We start from the raw sequence: 14,708 nt of genomic DNA, 5'->3' as shown, positions 1-14,708 counted from the left end.
AAACCTCAATCTCTCTCTCTCTCTCCTCTCCTCTCCCTTTCTCTCTCCTCCGCCTCCCCCCTCGCGATCTCCACCTTCCCTCCCCCACCACCCCCGTAACCCACTTCCGGGTGGGCCCCAACATCGCCGCCGGCGACCCGCACCTCCCTCCCTACCTCCCTCGCTACCCGCCTCGCCGCCCCGCGCCGCCCGCGTCCCACCGGACATGACGACCTCGCCGCCGCCCGCCGAGGTAAGCGTGTGCGAGGGGGAGATATCCCCCGCCTCGGCCTCCGTTCATTTCCCGACTCCTCCCGCGGGACCTGCCCGCCGCATCGGTCCGCGATGCCGCGCGCATCCCGGCCGTCTGGCGGGGCGGGCGCCCTTGCCCCTAGGGCTCTGGGGTCGGTTTACGGGTCGGAGTTCTGGCGTGGCGTGTAGGGCTCGCCGTGCCACCGCGCGCGCGTACGGAATTCTAGGGTTTGGGGTTTTGATGGCTCCGCCAAACGTTGGAGCAATGGATCTGAGATTGTGCCTCTCTCGTGTTTTTTTTCTTAGCAAGCAACAGCAGGAGGAAGAGGAGGTGCTGGTGCCGCACGGCCCGCAACAGGAGCTGCCCAATGGAGCGCAGCCAATGGAAGGTCTGGTTGGCCCATCTTGTCTAGCGATTAGTTCAGTGGGCTCATGTTAGTTGATGTTCTGTGATGTGTGGTGTGTAGATACTCAGACCAGCTGCCTAGATAGGCTGCATTTGCTCTCTCCTATTTGCTACGATATTTTATCAGCTTGATGTCCGTGTGTGGTGTTGCTGTTGATTATTTTTTATTCTTTTGCGCAAATGGCGCCATTGTAAGTGCTGTGTCCGCAGTTATCGCTGTATAACACACATCATGATTGTTTATTTGCTTGTTCTATGATTTGGTATTGCTATTCTGTATGGAGCTATCACCTCTTATGTAGTCTGTTCATTTTGTTATGCATTCATTTGTAGCTTAGATTAGATATTGTATATGTTGGTGTTACTAGATTATTATTGTTATACTTCGAGGTGTTAAGTTCGGTTAAAGCTGGATAGAGTGTGCGTGCCCACTCATTTGATGTCTTTATGTTGATGGAAGTTTTTTTAACTGTCATACAGTAATTGCAGGATTGACCGTAGTTGTGTTTTCATATGCAAAACGACATTGACATGAGAACTTCTCTAAGCGTGGGGGTGCATTTTCGGTTACTATTTGCAGTAGGTTAGAGATGCATCTTCTTGTTCTGTACAAAACGATTTTGAGCATTTATGCACCATAGATAGACTTGGACTCTTTTGTTGTTTTCTTTGCTGCTTTTGTCATGTGACCTAGCATTTGAGTTTATCAGCTATTTATGATTTCTTCTTTTGATCGTGCCAGTTGTGCCTGCTGAGCCAGCTGCTACTGTGGAAAACCAACAGATAGAGGATCCACCAATCTCGAGATTTACTTGGACCATTGAGAATCTATCAAGAGTTAGCACGAAGAAGCTCTACTCCGAAATTTTTGTTGTTGGAGGCTACAAGTGGTAAGTGCCTATTGCTTTCCATTTTACTCTTAATTAGTATCTCTATTTAATTTTACCTTTTTTTGGTATTGGTAATTGATGTAGTATTTTCTGTTTTGCAGGCGAATTTTGATTTTCCCTCGGGGAAATAATGTTGAATTCTTATCTATGTATTTGGATGTAGCTGATTCTGGAGTCTTGCCCTATGGATGGACTAGATATGCACAATTCAGCCTCTCCGTGGTTAATCAGATTCACAACAAGTTCACAATAAGAAAAGGTACATCCTTTTATCATGCCCTTGTTTTTCAACGTAGCACATGTCTTGATTGGATTCTATACTATGAGGTTTCAGTAACAAACTTAGGTGTCTGACTTTTAATTCTCGCAGAAACACAACATCAGTTCTCTGCTCGAGAAAGTGATTGGGGTTTCACTTCATTTATGCCGTTGGGTGAACTCTACAACCCCAGTAGAGGTTATCTTGTAAATGATACTTGTATAGTGGAAGCTGAAGTTGCCGTGTGTAAAGTTGTTGACTATTGGAGTTATGACTCTAAAAAGGAAACTGGCTATGTTGGTCTTAAAAATCAGGGTGCTACCTGCTATATGAATTCTCTTCTTCAGACGCTGTACCACATTCCGTATTTCAGAAAGGTACAAACGAGAAAATTACATGTCATTGCTCCTCTGCTCAACCTGCTTGGATAGATACAGCTAACTACAGATATCTCTTGCCAGGCTGTTTATCACATGCCCACCACCGAGAATGATATGCCCTCGGGAAGCATTCCGTTAGCTCTTCAGTCACTCTTTTATAAGTTGCAGTATAATGACAGCAGTGTCTCTACAAAGGAGCTCACAAAATCATTCGGGTGGGACATGCACGATTCATTTATGCAACATGATGTTCAAGAATTGAACAGAGTTCTTTCTGAGAAGTTGGAAGATAAGATGAAGGTTTGACGTCTGTAAGGTCTTTCCTTTTTATGTCCTCCGGTGTTGTTTACTGAACCGTTGTAGCTCTGACTGAATTATGCTTGTAAAATGTTGATTCAAGGGAACTGTTGTGGAGGGCACAATACAACAATTGTTTGAAGGGCACCACATGAACTACATTGAGTGTATCAATGTGGATTTCAAATCAACAAGAAAGGAATCCTTCTATGGCAAGTGATGATGTTGTTTCCACATGTAGCAAAGTTTAAACTGGACTGTTGTTTAACCTAGTTGTATATATATTCTAATGCAGATCTCCAGCTTGATGTCAAAGGTTGTCAGGATGTCTACGCTTCATTTGATAAGTACGTAGAAGTGGAGCGTCTGGAAGGTGACAACAAGTATCATGCCGACAAGCATGGCCTGCAGGTTAGTATTATGGATCCTATGGTAGTTAAGCCTCTTTCTCTTAGGCAGCATGACCGTATAATCACAGGGCCATTGAAAAATATCAAGCTGAATCTAACCAAGCTCGCATTTATTTAACAGTTAGTACCTGAATAGAATCGCTGAGATGAGGACAAACTTTTTTCTTAAAGCAACTCAGGGAATGCTACTCAATACAATAATTCATTCAAATGATGTTTATACAGTTTGTGCTAGGATGCATCTCAGGTGTAAAAGGGTACATTAAAAGTGCTAAATTATTTACCAAACAGTTAAGTGAAGCGTAAAGGTCATATTGTGCATCCTCGAAGTTCGAACTTTCTAACATTTCAAGGCAATCATAACATGACATATAACATTATCCAGAGTGGGTAGATTTGTGGGGTAGTGTAATCATAGCACATGCTCGTACTTGTTTCTCATCTTGTTGATTTGAGACTTTATGATGTTACTGATCGGACCTTAGGGCCCTCTGAGGTCTCAGCACTTGTTTCCATAATTTTACTGTGTGTATGCACACAAACTCCTTAAGAACCCAGGAATTAGCAAATAAATCCAGTGCTGTAAAAAACTCACCAACCTAAGAGTTACTGGGTGGCATTGTGAATGAATAGACACCCAAATTTCAGTCTGTGGACTCAAACCTGGTGGTGGCTATGTACACCTAGAACCTTCCACCAACTGACCTAGGCTCGGTTCCTAAAGTAATCCACCCTTATCTACCAGCTTAAATCAATATATAATAAATTGAGCTGCTGCTTATGGCATCCCACAAATATCTGACAAGTGGCAACCAAAAAACCTGATTTATCATTTCACTGTATGTTTTTTTACAGAAATTCTGTTGTTTCAGGATGCGAAGAAAGGAGTTCTTTTTATCGACTTCCCTCCTGTTCTGCAACTTCAGCTAAAACGTTTTGAATATGATTTCATGCGTGACACGATGGTGAAGGTTCGTATCAGTGCACTAAATAGTTTTCCTTTTCTTCCATCAATTAATTTGCTTTTCAGGATTTCAGAAGCTCTTTAGGCATGATAATACATGACTATGTATTCATAGCTTAAGCAGAAATCTTAGAGGTGCTTAACATAAACAGAAATACTGCATAATGCGGGCATTGGGTTCATTCTATTTTGGTTTATCTGGTGTGAATGGTGTCATCTGGACTTGGCACCGTTTGTTGGTAGTTCTCGATGATTACTTTGATTCCCATGTACTGGATGAAGCAATGTTAAATTATTTTGGTCAAGTCAAATATAGGCTGCCATAAATTATTGTGATAATGCGTTGCACTGCTACCCTGGGTAAATGGGTCAATGATATCTTCTAGGGCGATGGAAAAAAATTATTTTAGTAAATGTTAGCTGGAAAATCTGTGCTGATTAAATACTAACCCATGCATCTGGCTGTTACATTTGGAATTCACAGTAACCATACGGAAAAGCCTAGCATTTCTATCTTTTGTTTCCTTTGAAATAATAATTTTGGTGATTTGTCAAAGCATCTCCAATAGTTCCCAAAAAATAATTGGTAAATCAATGAGTTTTCCAAGTGGATAAAAAAGTTTGGAGCACATTTGTTGGGTTCCTCCAACCGTTTCTAAAATCTCGCTCCTAAAAGATAGAAGGCAATTTTACATCAGGAATCCCGGACTATTTTCAAATCACCCCAACCACTTTTATACTTTCTATCTCCCTTGTACCTTTGCATTGGGAACCCTGTCCTACTCCTTATTCTTCCCCACGTCCTTCCACCTCTAGATTGGCTGATTGGCATGCACGTGTATATTTCCACGTGATTGGATCGATTGTTCCAAGTTTAAAGATTGGGAGTTGAGATAAGGAGTTGTTGGAGAGCAGGTTTTTTTCTTCAACCTTGCCAAAAAAAAGAGATTTGAAAGCTTGGGATATACCTAGAGATCTATGTTTGAAAAGGAGTACTTGGAAAGCAACTATTGAAGTGCCTGAACCGTGACTTGGGGATCTTGGTGGGTTTTCAACTCTAGCCTACCCCAACTTGCTTGGGACTGAAAGGCTATGTTGTTGTTGTTGTGTTGTTGCCAAAAAAATCAAGATTGGGTGTGGGTTTGGAAACTCTTGGAGATGCTCCCATTTTGGTCCTGTGTACCACTGTTTAGATTATATTAACAAGTGTGTGCCGCTTGAAAATGAAGTTGCAATAACATGACTTCATTCGAATGCTGACCTTTTTAGATAATGCATCTTCAAATTTATGTTTATATGCATTAAGTTTTCAAAGTGCATTTTTCACATTTCAAACATCAGTAAAGCCTTTTTGTCACAAGCAAGCTGAGTAGACTTGAGATTAGACCCAACAAGCAAGCTGAGTAGGCTCGATTAGACCCAACAAGAGCAAACACTAAAAGAGGAGGATAAAAGGCTCTTAAAATCATATTCACATAAAACGGGTTCCCAAGGCATTTGACCCTCAACCCGGGTTCGTCGACCCCGACCCAAATTCATGGGTTCATTTTCGACCCAGTGTAAAAATCTCTCGCAAGTAGCGTACCACGTTCTGCGACCCCGTACCTCGACCCCATCGACCCGGAAACTTTATGATATGCAGAGAATTTCAGGTCATGGAAGTTAAAGAAGTATATGCTAAAATCTGATTACAGTGCGAAAAAAGTTTTATGCTCGTATATAATTTGTAATATCCTACACTCACCAGATATACATTTTTCTTCTTTCTTCTGTTCTTTTCATGTGAAAGTATTACTCATCTTGGGCTTGCATAAACAAAATGTGTTTATATGCAACAAAGTTCCTAAAGTTTTTTGCTTTATTGTGACCATGTGACGTTTATCCTTCTATATTTTATTTAGTTTTTAGCATGTTAAGGTACTTACCGTCCGTTGTGAACCACAGATAAATGATCGCTATGAATTCCCACTTCAATTGGATCTTGATAGAGATGATGGAAAATATTTATCTCCTGATGCTGACAGGAATGTGCGTAATCTTTATACCCTTCACAGGTTAGTAAGTTTTCTGTTTACTTACATGCATTAAGACTTCAAATCTCAGTGGTTAGAGATGCCAAGCATTGATATACTGGCTATCTGTTTCTAGAAGTGATGTTTGTGAATTTCTGGCCTTACGATATGACCTGTCCCTGGACTCTGATAATCACAAATGAGATGATGCTGACATAGAACATAGTTATTATTATGTGTTGCTTGGATGTATCTTGTCAGATGTTAATATTTTAGCTATTCAAGCAATAAAATGTGTTGTTGATTAGATAAACAGACATGGTTAGAGAGGAGGGGAGGGGGGGGGGGGGGGGGGGGAGGGATTCGAACCCTAAACCTTGCTCTGTTACCATGTTTCTAACCTTTAATGCTTTAGAGTTTAAATCTGACCCTTTGGGATAATTGTCATATATATAGAATTCCTTATGGGCCATACAGGCCTTGACATGCTTAACAGTCTTCTTAAAACTTAAAAGGTGTTAACTGGATGCAATTTATGGTGATGCATTCTGTTAATAATTATATCAGTGCAGCTCATAACGATTACTCTTACAGTGTTCTTGTCCATAGCGGTGGTGTTCATGGTGGACATTATTATGCTTTCATACGACCTACCCTTTCTGATCAATGGTATGCCTACTTCATCTTAGAAGCATCTTGCACATACTTCTTTGATGACTAGTTCATTTGATCATGTTGAGTATTCACTGGAGCAAAAAATTCCCAGGTTCAAGTTTGATGATGAGCGTGTGACAAAAGAAGATTCAAAGAGGGCACTGGAAGAGCAATATGGTGGTGAGGAGGAGGTATGTTTCAATTTATAAGGCTACAATTATTGTCTTCGGTATCTTACAAACATCGAACTTATCAATTCCGTTTTGCAGCTACCTCAGACAAATCCTGGCTTGAACAACACTCCCTTCAAGTTTACTAAATATTCAAATGCATACATGCTTGTGTACATTCGTGAAAGTGACAAGGACAAAATTATCTGCAATGTGGATGAGAAAGATATAGCAGAGCATCTTTGGGTAAATTGTCCCCTACAATTTGAGTTTCATTGTGTCTTCTTTTGTTGGCTCTAATACTTAAATCTGCTCTCAGATTAGACTGGAAAAGGACCGTGAAGAGAAGGAACGCCGGAAGAAGGAAAAGGCTGAGGCACACCTCTATACCATAATCAAGGTGTCTCAGTCAACCTTCTGTGCATAGAGCATGAATTGTCATAGCTTCAGCATCTTTTTTTGTTTTGTTTTGTTATCTTACACCCCTGTTATATAGGTTGCAAGGGATGATGACTTAAAAACTCAGATAGGGAAAGACATATATTTTGATCTTGTTGATCATGATAAAGTCCCAAGCTTCCGTATCCAAAAGCAGATGACCTTTGCTCAGTTCAAGGTAATTACATGATGTGAGGGTGTATCTTAGCATGTCTATCAAAGGAATATGATATATCTTCAATCTGCTGGCTGTTACTCAAGGACTCAAGTAGGTTTACCAGTGTCACATGTTACTGTTAAAAGCACATTTGAGTTTATCTCAGGCAGACCAACTGCCTGTTCATAGTTCACTAAAAGAATTTAAGTGCTCATAAGCTTTAAATGGTGCAATAATAGATTACCTTTAAGTAATGTGTTTTGTTGCCCCTTTTCACACCTTAGGAGTTAGGGTTTGTTTGCTGCACTCGTACTCACCTCAATCCACGTGTAGGAGTGGATTGAAGTGGAAATTAGTTAATTTTCCACCCCAATACACTCCAAGACACATGGATTGAGGTGAATATGAGTGTAGCCAAACAAGGCCTTAAGGAATCATTTGATGGTTGATCTAATAAGAAATTTTCATTGTTTATAGGATATAGGATAGAATTTCATAGTTGCCATACTGATTACTCATCCATGAAGTGCTTTACAGGAGGAGGTAGCAAAAGAGTTTGGCATTCCTACACAATTTCAACGATTTTGGCTGTGGGCCAAGCGGCAAAACCATACTTACCGACCTAACAGACCATTGTCTCCTCAAGACGAAGCGCATACTGTAAGATGATTTCATTACACATTGAGTTGGACAAAACACAAAAGGATGCCTTGGCAATCATTCCTTTCTAGCTTTTTTTTTATGTAGTGCTGCACTCTCAGGGGAGCATTTTAATTTACAGAATACCCACCACAAACACAAAAGAAAGAAAGAGTCTGTTACCCTGTTTTTAGGCCATCTGTGTCGTGCTTGGAAAGCTGCATGATGCACACTAATTTTACAAATGTGTATTTGAGTCATCTGTTTCTCATACTGTTCTGTGAAGTATGCTTCTTTTGGATGTTAAGGTCCTGATTTTCTTTAGTTTGATTAGTACTTATTAAGCGATGGTATCATACATGCAGTATATGAATTAGTTCAACACCATTAATAATTTATATTAGCAATAACATACTTTGTTGCTGTTCTAGCCATTGTAAAATCTGTATGCCTTTTCTTGAACTCAGTTTTACTGTGGGATTTATTGTTGAGTTGCTACCTCTATGCCTTTTCATCACTGTAAAGGAACGTGCCAGTTCTAAAGGAAAGCATTTTATATAGGTTGGGCAGCTAAAGGAACTGGTGAACAAGGCCCACAACGCTGAACTGAAATTGTTCTTGGAAGTTGAACTTGGACTGGTAATAGCTTCTTTCCTGTGAGTTTTTATTTATTTGAGGTGCGGAGGGTGTTTGGCTGCAAGCCAAAGCTTGCCACTCCTCCCTTAGGCAAGTTTGATCATACTAGTAAGGTGTTTGCTTGCTGACTCATAAGTTAGGCATGCAAAACTTGTTTCCAGCTTGGCCTCACACATAATACGGAGAAAGAATTGTGGCACCAATTATTTTCTGCTGCACTGTTGGCAAGTTAAGCAGGAAATCATGTTTGCCTCACTTGAGCATCTTTGGATGAACCATAAGCACCTACATTTTCACACTTTTTATTTAATAACCAACACATTAATATAGTTCGATTTGAAACTGATAAGATCTATTCTCATTCTTTTGCGAGCAATGTAGGACCTTAAACCTCTTCCTCTTCCAGACAAGACTAGAGAAGATATATTTCTTTTCTTCAAACTCTATGAACCTGAAAAGGAACAGCTGCGGTACTTTTCATACATTCCAACTCACTACTATCTGTCTACGCTCAATACTTCATTTTTCGTTGGATATTTACTCCTCTACTGGATGGAATTTTCAGGTACGTTGGTAGGCTCTTTGTAAAGGCTTCAGGAAGACCACAGGACATTCTGCCGAAGTTAAGGATGCTGGCAGGTTTTTCACAAGATGATGATATTGAACTGTATGAGGTTAGTCTAGTTTTTTGGAAAGGTTACATTGCCAATGCTTATATAGTATGCACATTGTTCTGGTTCTATCTTATTGTTTGCCTGTGATGATATTTTTGTAGTTTTCTAATTATTCCATTCATTATCTTAATGCATTTTTTTTTCAACATTAGGAAATTAAGTTTGAGCCCAATGTGATGTGTGAATACATTGATAACAGGCTTCTGTTTCGATCTTGTCAGGTAATGCTGAGTGTCAGGTTGTTTCTACTTAATATCGTACTTATTTTTTGTGATGCTTTCTTACCTGCACTTATTCATGTTCGCAGCTTGAAGATGGGGACATAATTTGTTTTCAAAAATCTTCAAAGCCAGATAGTGCTGACCGATATCGATTTCCTGACGTCCCATCCTTTTTGACGTATATACGTAATCGACAGGTATCTAGAGTGTCCCATGTACTCACTCCGTTCTAAAGCGCAAGTCCTTTTAGTTTTGTCCTAAGTCGACCTTCTCTAGTTTTGACCAAGTTATAGAAAAATGCACAACAGTACACCATAAAATTAGTTTCATCAAATCAACCATGAAATATGTGTTGACAGTGCATTTATTTGGTTTTATTGATGTTAATATATTTTTCTATGAATTTGGTCAATATAAGAAAAGTTTGTCTTAGGACAAACTAAAATGACTTGCATTTTGGAATGAAGGAGTACTAGAATTCTGAATTGGATGCTATTTGAGATTTAATCCCCCAAACATTGTACATGGAGGATCTAAAAGACAGCATTTGTGCTAAGTTTTTTTTTCGGTGCCTATTTCCCGGTTGATGATCAATTACAACACAAAGCTGTGTGAACAAGAACAATACAACATTTCTCCAGAAAAGAAAACAAACACTTTGTTTAACATCTCTGTGATTATTATATATGATTTTTCCCTGTAATCTCGTTTGCTACATTTTGCGTACTACTGTTCTCTAAAGATTTAGTCTGTGATTTACATCTTAATGCTATCATATAATTCATTCTGCTGTAATATTTAGGTGGTCCACTTCCGTTCGCTGGAGAAGCCCAAGGAGGACGATTTTTGCCTCGAGATGTAAGAATTTGGACATGTTGTGCTTAGCAAACTGTGATATTCTGTACTGCTAATGAAACCTTTTCTTTTCCCCTTTTTTGTATATAGGTCAAAGATTTTCACATATGATCAAGTCGTGGAAAAAGTAGCTGAAAAACTTGGCGTGGATGACCCATCGAAAATTCGGCTTACATCACATAATTGTTATTCGCAGCAGCCCAAGCCTCAACCAATAAAGTACAGAGGCGTTGAACGTCTACTTGACATGCTGATCCATTATAACCAGGTCACTACACTCAATTTTGATCTATGTTACAATTGGTTTCCATGCAAGTGAAGTGAAAAATAACATATCTTTTCATCTATCAGACTTCTGATATTCTGTACTATGAAGTATTGGACATACCACTTCCAGAATTACAAGCGCTGAAGACATTAAAAGTTACATATCATCATGCCACAAAAGATGAGGTTATTTTCCTGGACTTTCTCAATCATGGTTGTTGATCTTTGTATGTCTGTTTGTCCTAAAATATGTTTTGTAAATCATCAGGTGTCAGTTCACAGTATAAGATTGCCAAAAAACAGCACTGTTGGTGATGTGCTAAATGATATTAAAACAAAGGTATCTATTTATTATTCCTTGTTTTTTATTTGACACTCTTTTTATGGGGCCTTTTGCATTTGTGAAGTTAACTTATGTCTTGTATCGTATCAGGTTGAGTTGTCTCATCCCAATGCTGAGCTAAGATTACTTGAGGTCTTTTATCACAAGATATACAAGGTGCTAAGTTGCATTTAATTATGTTGCATTTATGTTTTATGTATAGAAGGGCGGGCTTGGTGCAAGCGGTAGAGTCTTACCGCCTATGACCGGAAGGTCCCGGGTTCGAGTCGCGGTCTCCTCGCATTGCACAGGCGAGGGTAAGGTTTGCCACTAACACCCTTCCCCAGACCCCGCACAGAGCGGGAGCTCTCTGCACTGGGTACACCCTTTTTTTTATGTTTTATGTATGCACTTAGTTAGGGGCATGTAGGCAAAAAGAATATATGTATTTTGCTAAGTACGCATACTAGCAAACTTCACAGGCTTGTTATTTAACCTGTAATAATTCCTGCAGGTATTTGCACCAAATGAAAAGATTGAAAACATTAATGATCAGTACTGGACACTGCGTGCAGAGGAGGTATGTTATTTCATGCTTCACAACTAGGTTGGTTTTGAAAGGTTCTTATTTGTCTCTTACTTACCAATGGCTACTTTTGCCTTCTCTTTCTAGGTTCCAGAGGAGGAGAAAAACCTTGGTACCTTTGATCGTTTGATTCATGTATATCATTTTACAAAAGATACTCAAAACCAAACGGTAATGATGGAAACTTGGCTAATGTTCATCTGTATATATAAAAAGAATACAGCTTAAGTTCTAGAATCTAGTGGTGCGATTCTTTTGGTCATTAATTCATTATATCACCCTTAGTCTCAAGTAGTGTTGGATGTGTAGGAGAATAGAATTGGTGGAATATTGGATGTATTGCATTGGGCCTCATGGGCTGATTATATAGGGTACATAGGACTAACACCCCACGTGGGTAGACAATGTGGTACTATTCCTATTTACTCTAATAGGATGTGGTTACATTTTTTCCCCTAACTGTTGCCTCAGTGGTGTGCCTTCAAATATCCTTTTAGATAAATTTGTATTTCGTTGTGCTCTGTCAGGGTGTGCACGCTATACATGGTCACTGAGTTAAGCAGGTTCTAGGAACTGATCCTACCTTGGTGGGACTGTGGGAGGTGTTGCTGTACCCCCACAGCCAGTCATAGTTGGTTGAGTTTTTTTTTATCGCGTCTCTAATTCTTTCTATTTTCATCTGAGTATTATTTGTTGGATATATGTTGAAAATAAGTGCTATCTAACAGTATCTTTCTCATCTTGTTCACATATTTCTAGTAATTTTCCCTTGGGTATGTATATGTCATCTTGAGTACAAGTGTCTTTAATCACTAACTATACTGTAACAGTAGGATAAATTTGCCGAAGTGATACTTTTGGACATACTAGTTACTATTTTGTATCCTTGTTATGCTGTACGTTTGACATTATAATGCTCATTCTTGCTCAGTTTTCTTTAAAATACTTTAGGAGCCTCTGTGTGTTTTCTTGGCCCTGGTTGAGTAGTCCTTGTTCATGGTAATATTGTACTGTGGGTGTGTGTGGTGTCCGGGAGCCTCTCTCCCCTGTACTAGGAGTGGACTCTTGACCCTCCTATGTACTATTTTTCTTCTGAATGTTAATGAAATGACACATAGTTCTCCTGCGTTGTTCGAGAAAAAAAAAGGGTATATGACATGATGGGAGAGCAATACTGCTATTCAGTAACTGTCAACGATCTTAATAGCGTATGTATACTGAATATTTGCATTGTTCTCAACAGCAAGTTCAGAACTTTGGAGAGCCTTTCTTTATGGTTATCCGTGAGGATGAGATCCTATCTTCTATCAAAGAACGTATACAGAAAAAGCTTAAGGTTCCAGATGAGGATTTCTCAAAGGTAATTCTTTATATGTTTCCATCTGTGTAGGTTCCTGACTTCCTGTTATGTTTTGTTCTTAAACCATTTGATGTCTTGCTTGTTGATCTTGTTAAGAACTGATGTTGGAACATGCATGCTGGCCAGTTTTAGCACTGAATTTGCCCTCTAGTGTTCGAAGGTGTCAACCTCCCACATAGTGCATAATGGCAGCCAAGGTGGGCCACATTGGCAGTCGCCCACAATAATTGCCTCCTAGGTGTTAGGTGTCACCCCACTGTCCTAAGTCACTAGCGCCTAGCATTTCTATTCTTTTAATATTTTATACTTTTCAGTATGCTGACTATTAAAAGATCCGGTATTTGGTAAGACTTAAGAAACATCATTAAGAATGTGCTAAATGGAAGTCTGCCTTTTGTACATGATAGTCTTCATTTTAGCGAAACAAGCTTAAGAAATCATTTCTATGCCATGAAAAATATGAATAGAGATGTTGGTATTATACAAGAGTGCAGGACTTGAGGTCTTATCTTGGTGATTATATGCATGTGAAAACCATAGTTTCGGCAACCTCAGCGGTCTTTTGATGGTCAGAGTTTGTGGTTTTCTGGTCCAACCTTGTGCTTTGACAATTAATGAAGTAATATGCAGTTATTGTGAACAATCTGGTTCGATCTTGTTCAATTACATGAACAGTAGCGTTGGTTGGTTCCATTGTCTGTTTACTTGTAAGTAACCAAGCTTTGCTATTTGGACAGTGGAAGTTTGCATACATTTCACTTGGTCGTCCAGACTATTTTGAAGATTCAGACACTGTAGCCGTAAAATTTCAGGTACAATCAGGCTTTTATATCTGTTTGCTGAAGCATTTATTGTCTATTTCTTCTTTATGTTGCCAGCATCTTAACTTTATATCTCTTTTTGACATATTTAACCTTATTAAGAGAAACATGTATGGAGCTTGGGAGCAGTATCTTGGACTGGAACATCCAGACACAGCTCCTAGGAAGGCGCACACAATTAATCAGGTAGAGCTAACACATTGTTTCCATTGCTTTTGCATTTCTACTGATTTCACAAATCCTTTTTTGTGATCTGTAATGTCTACTGTGTGTTCATTGTGCAGAACCGGCATTCATTTGAGAGACCTGTAAAAATTTATAACTAGGCATGTTAGAAATTTGAGCGATGAGCTACCAAGCAAGGGCCGAAATTGCTGTCTTGAAATAAAGTGTGCCGTAATCCGGGCATGTTGCTCAGGTTTTTCGCTGGAGCTGTTGAGCTAGTTCAGGAGACTTTTTAAGTATGATCGGGGTGGCTTCTCATCTTTCCCTGCTTTGCCCCGGATATATAAAGTTGTGCAGAGATGACCCCACCGAACAATGTCTTCAGTAGATAAGCCAGTATTTCCCGTTAGGTGACTTTATACAGTCGAATAGGCGACGTTTTAGTCGATCACTTTGTTCAGTTGGTGCTAGGAAGCCTTGAGCTGTTGAGGGTACTTGTCCTGCTGTATATTATTGACGCGGAGTGTACAAGTCTCTGTTGTTGACAATTATTACACGGTGTTTTGTAATTTCAATGATATATTTCTACATCCTTTCGTGCCTGCTTGTTGTTTCCCAGGTTTTTCCGTACCGGATGATTTCAGTTTGGCATTAAAATTGAGTGATGTTAGTCCCTCTTTCAAATTATAAGACATTTTGGCTTTTTCTAGATACATCGCTCGAAAAAGTATCCAGATGTTGTCTAAGTGCGTAGCAAAATCTATGTATTTAGAAAAACCAAACGTTTTATAATTTGGAGTCTTATAATTTGGAATGAGGGGAGTATTAAATAGCAGGACAATTGGTTTCGAAAACTTTTTTTTGACCTAAGTCATTAGGGGAAACCTCAACTTA

At 39.4% G+C, this 14,708-nt stretch overlaps 1 protein-coding gene across 2 annotated transcripts; it reads left to right on the top strand.

Annotated features, from left to right (window-relative positions):
- LOC136541465 (ubiquitin C-terminal hydrolase 12-like) lies at positions 1–14,402 on the top strand. Of its 2 annotated transcripts, XM_066533362.1 has the most exons (32): positions 1–232; positions 542–620; positions 1,380–1,527; positions 1,629–1,786; positions 1,898–2,163; positions 2,248–2,466; positions 2,567–2,675; positions 2,759–2,874; positions 3,746–3,844; positions 5,782–5,891; positions 6,444–6,518; positions 6,616–6,694; positions 6,773–6,919; positions 6,993–7,073; positions 7,170–7,289; positions 7,806–7,928; positions 8,469–8,546; positions 8,925–9,013; positions 9,109–9,217; positions 9,370–9,438; positions 9,525–9,635; positions 10,241–10,296; positions 10,384–10,561; positions 10,645–10,746; positions 10,829–10,900; positions 10,994–11,059; positions 11,397–11,462; positions 11,556–11,639; positions 12,712–12,828; positions 13,566–13,640; positions 13,752–13,835; positions 13,934–14,402. In XM_066533362.1, exons 1-32 carry the CDS (start codon positions 206–208, stop codon positions 13,973–13,975), a joined length of 3,354 nt encoding a protein of 1,117 aa, XP_066389459.1. In that variant the 5' UTR covers positions 1–205; the 3' UTR covers positions 13,976–14,402. The 2 variants fall into 2 exon arrangements, with proteins under 2 accessions (XP_066389459.1, XP_066389460.1); XM_066533363.1 differs by lacking the exon at positions 542–620 and having other exon boundaries at positions 3–232.
- Positions 14,403–14,708: the final 306 nt, after the last annotated feature.

Source organism: Miscanthus floridulus, chromosome 3 (genome assembly GCF_019320115.1).
Source record: "Miscanthus floridulus cultivar M001 chromosome 3, ASM1932011v1, whole genome shotgun sequence".
Taxonomy (NCBI): domain Eukaryota; kingdom Viridiplantae; phylum Streptophyta; class Magnoliopsida; order Poales; family Poaceae; genus Miscanthus; species Miscanthus floridulus.
Note: the sequence above shows the minus strand (reverse complement) of the source record. Positions and strands in the feature narration are given on the sequence as shown.

Bases quoted from the DNA above. Each gene is read 5' to 3' on its own strand.
- LOC136541465 (XM_066533362.1), top strand. From the start codon at position 206: ATGACGACCTCGCCGCCGCCCGCCGAG. The intron at 7,290-7,805 runs GTAATTACATGA...AGTGCTTTACAG, and splicing joins TGACCTTTGCTCAGTTCAAG to GAGGAGGTAGCAAAAGAGTT. The intron at 9,218-9,369 runs GTTAGTCTAGTT...TTTCAACATTAG, and splicing joins ATGATATTGAACTGTATGAG to GAAATTAAGTTTGAGCCCAA.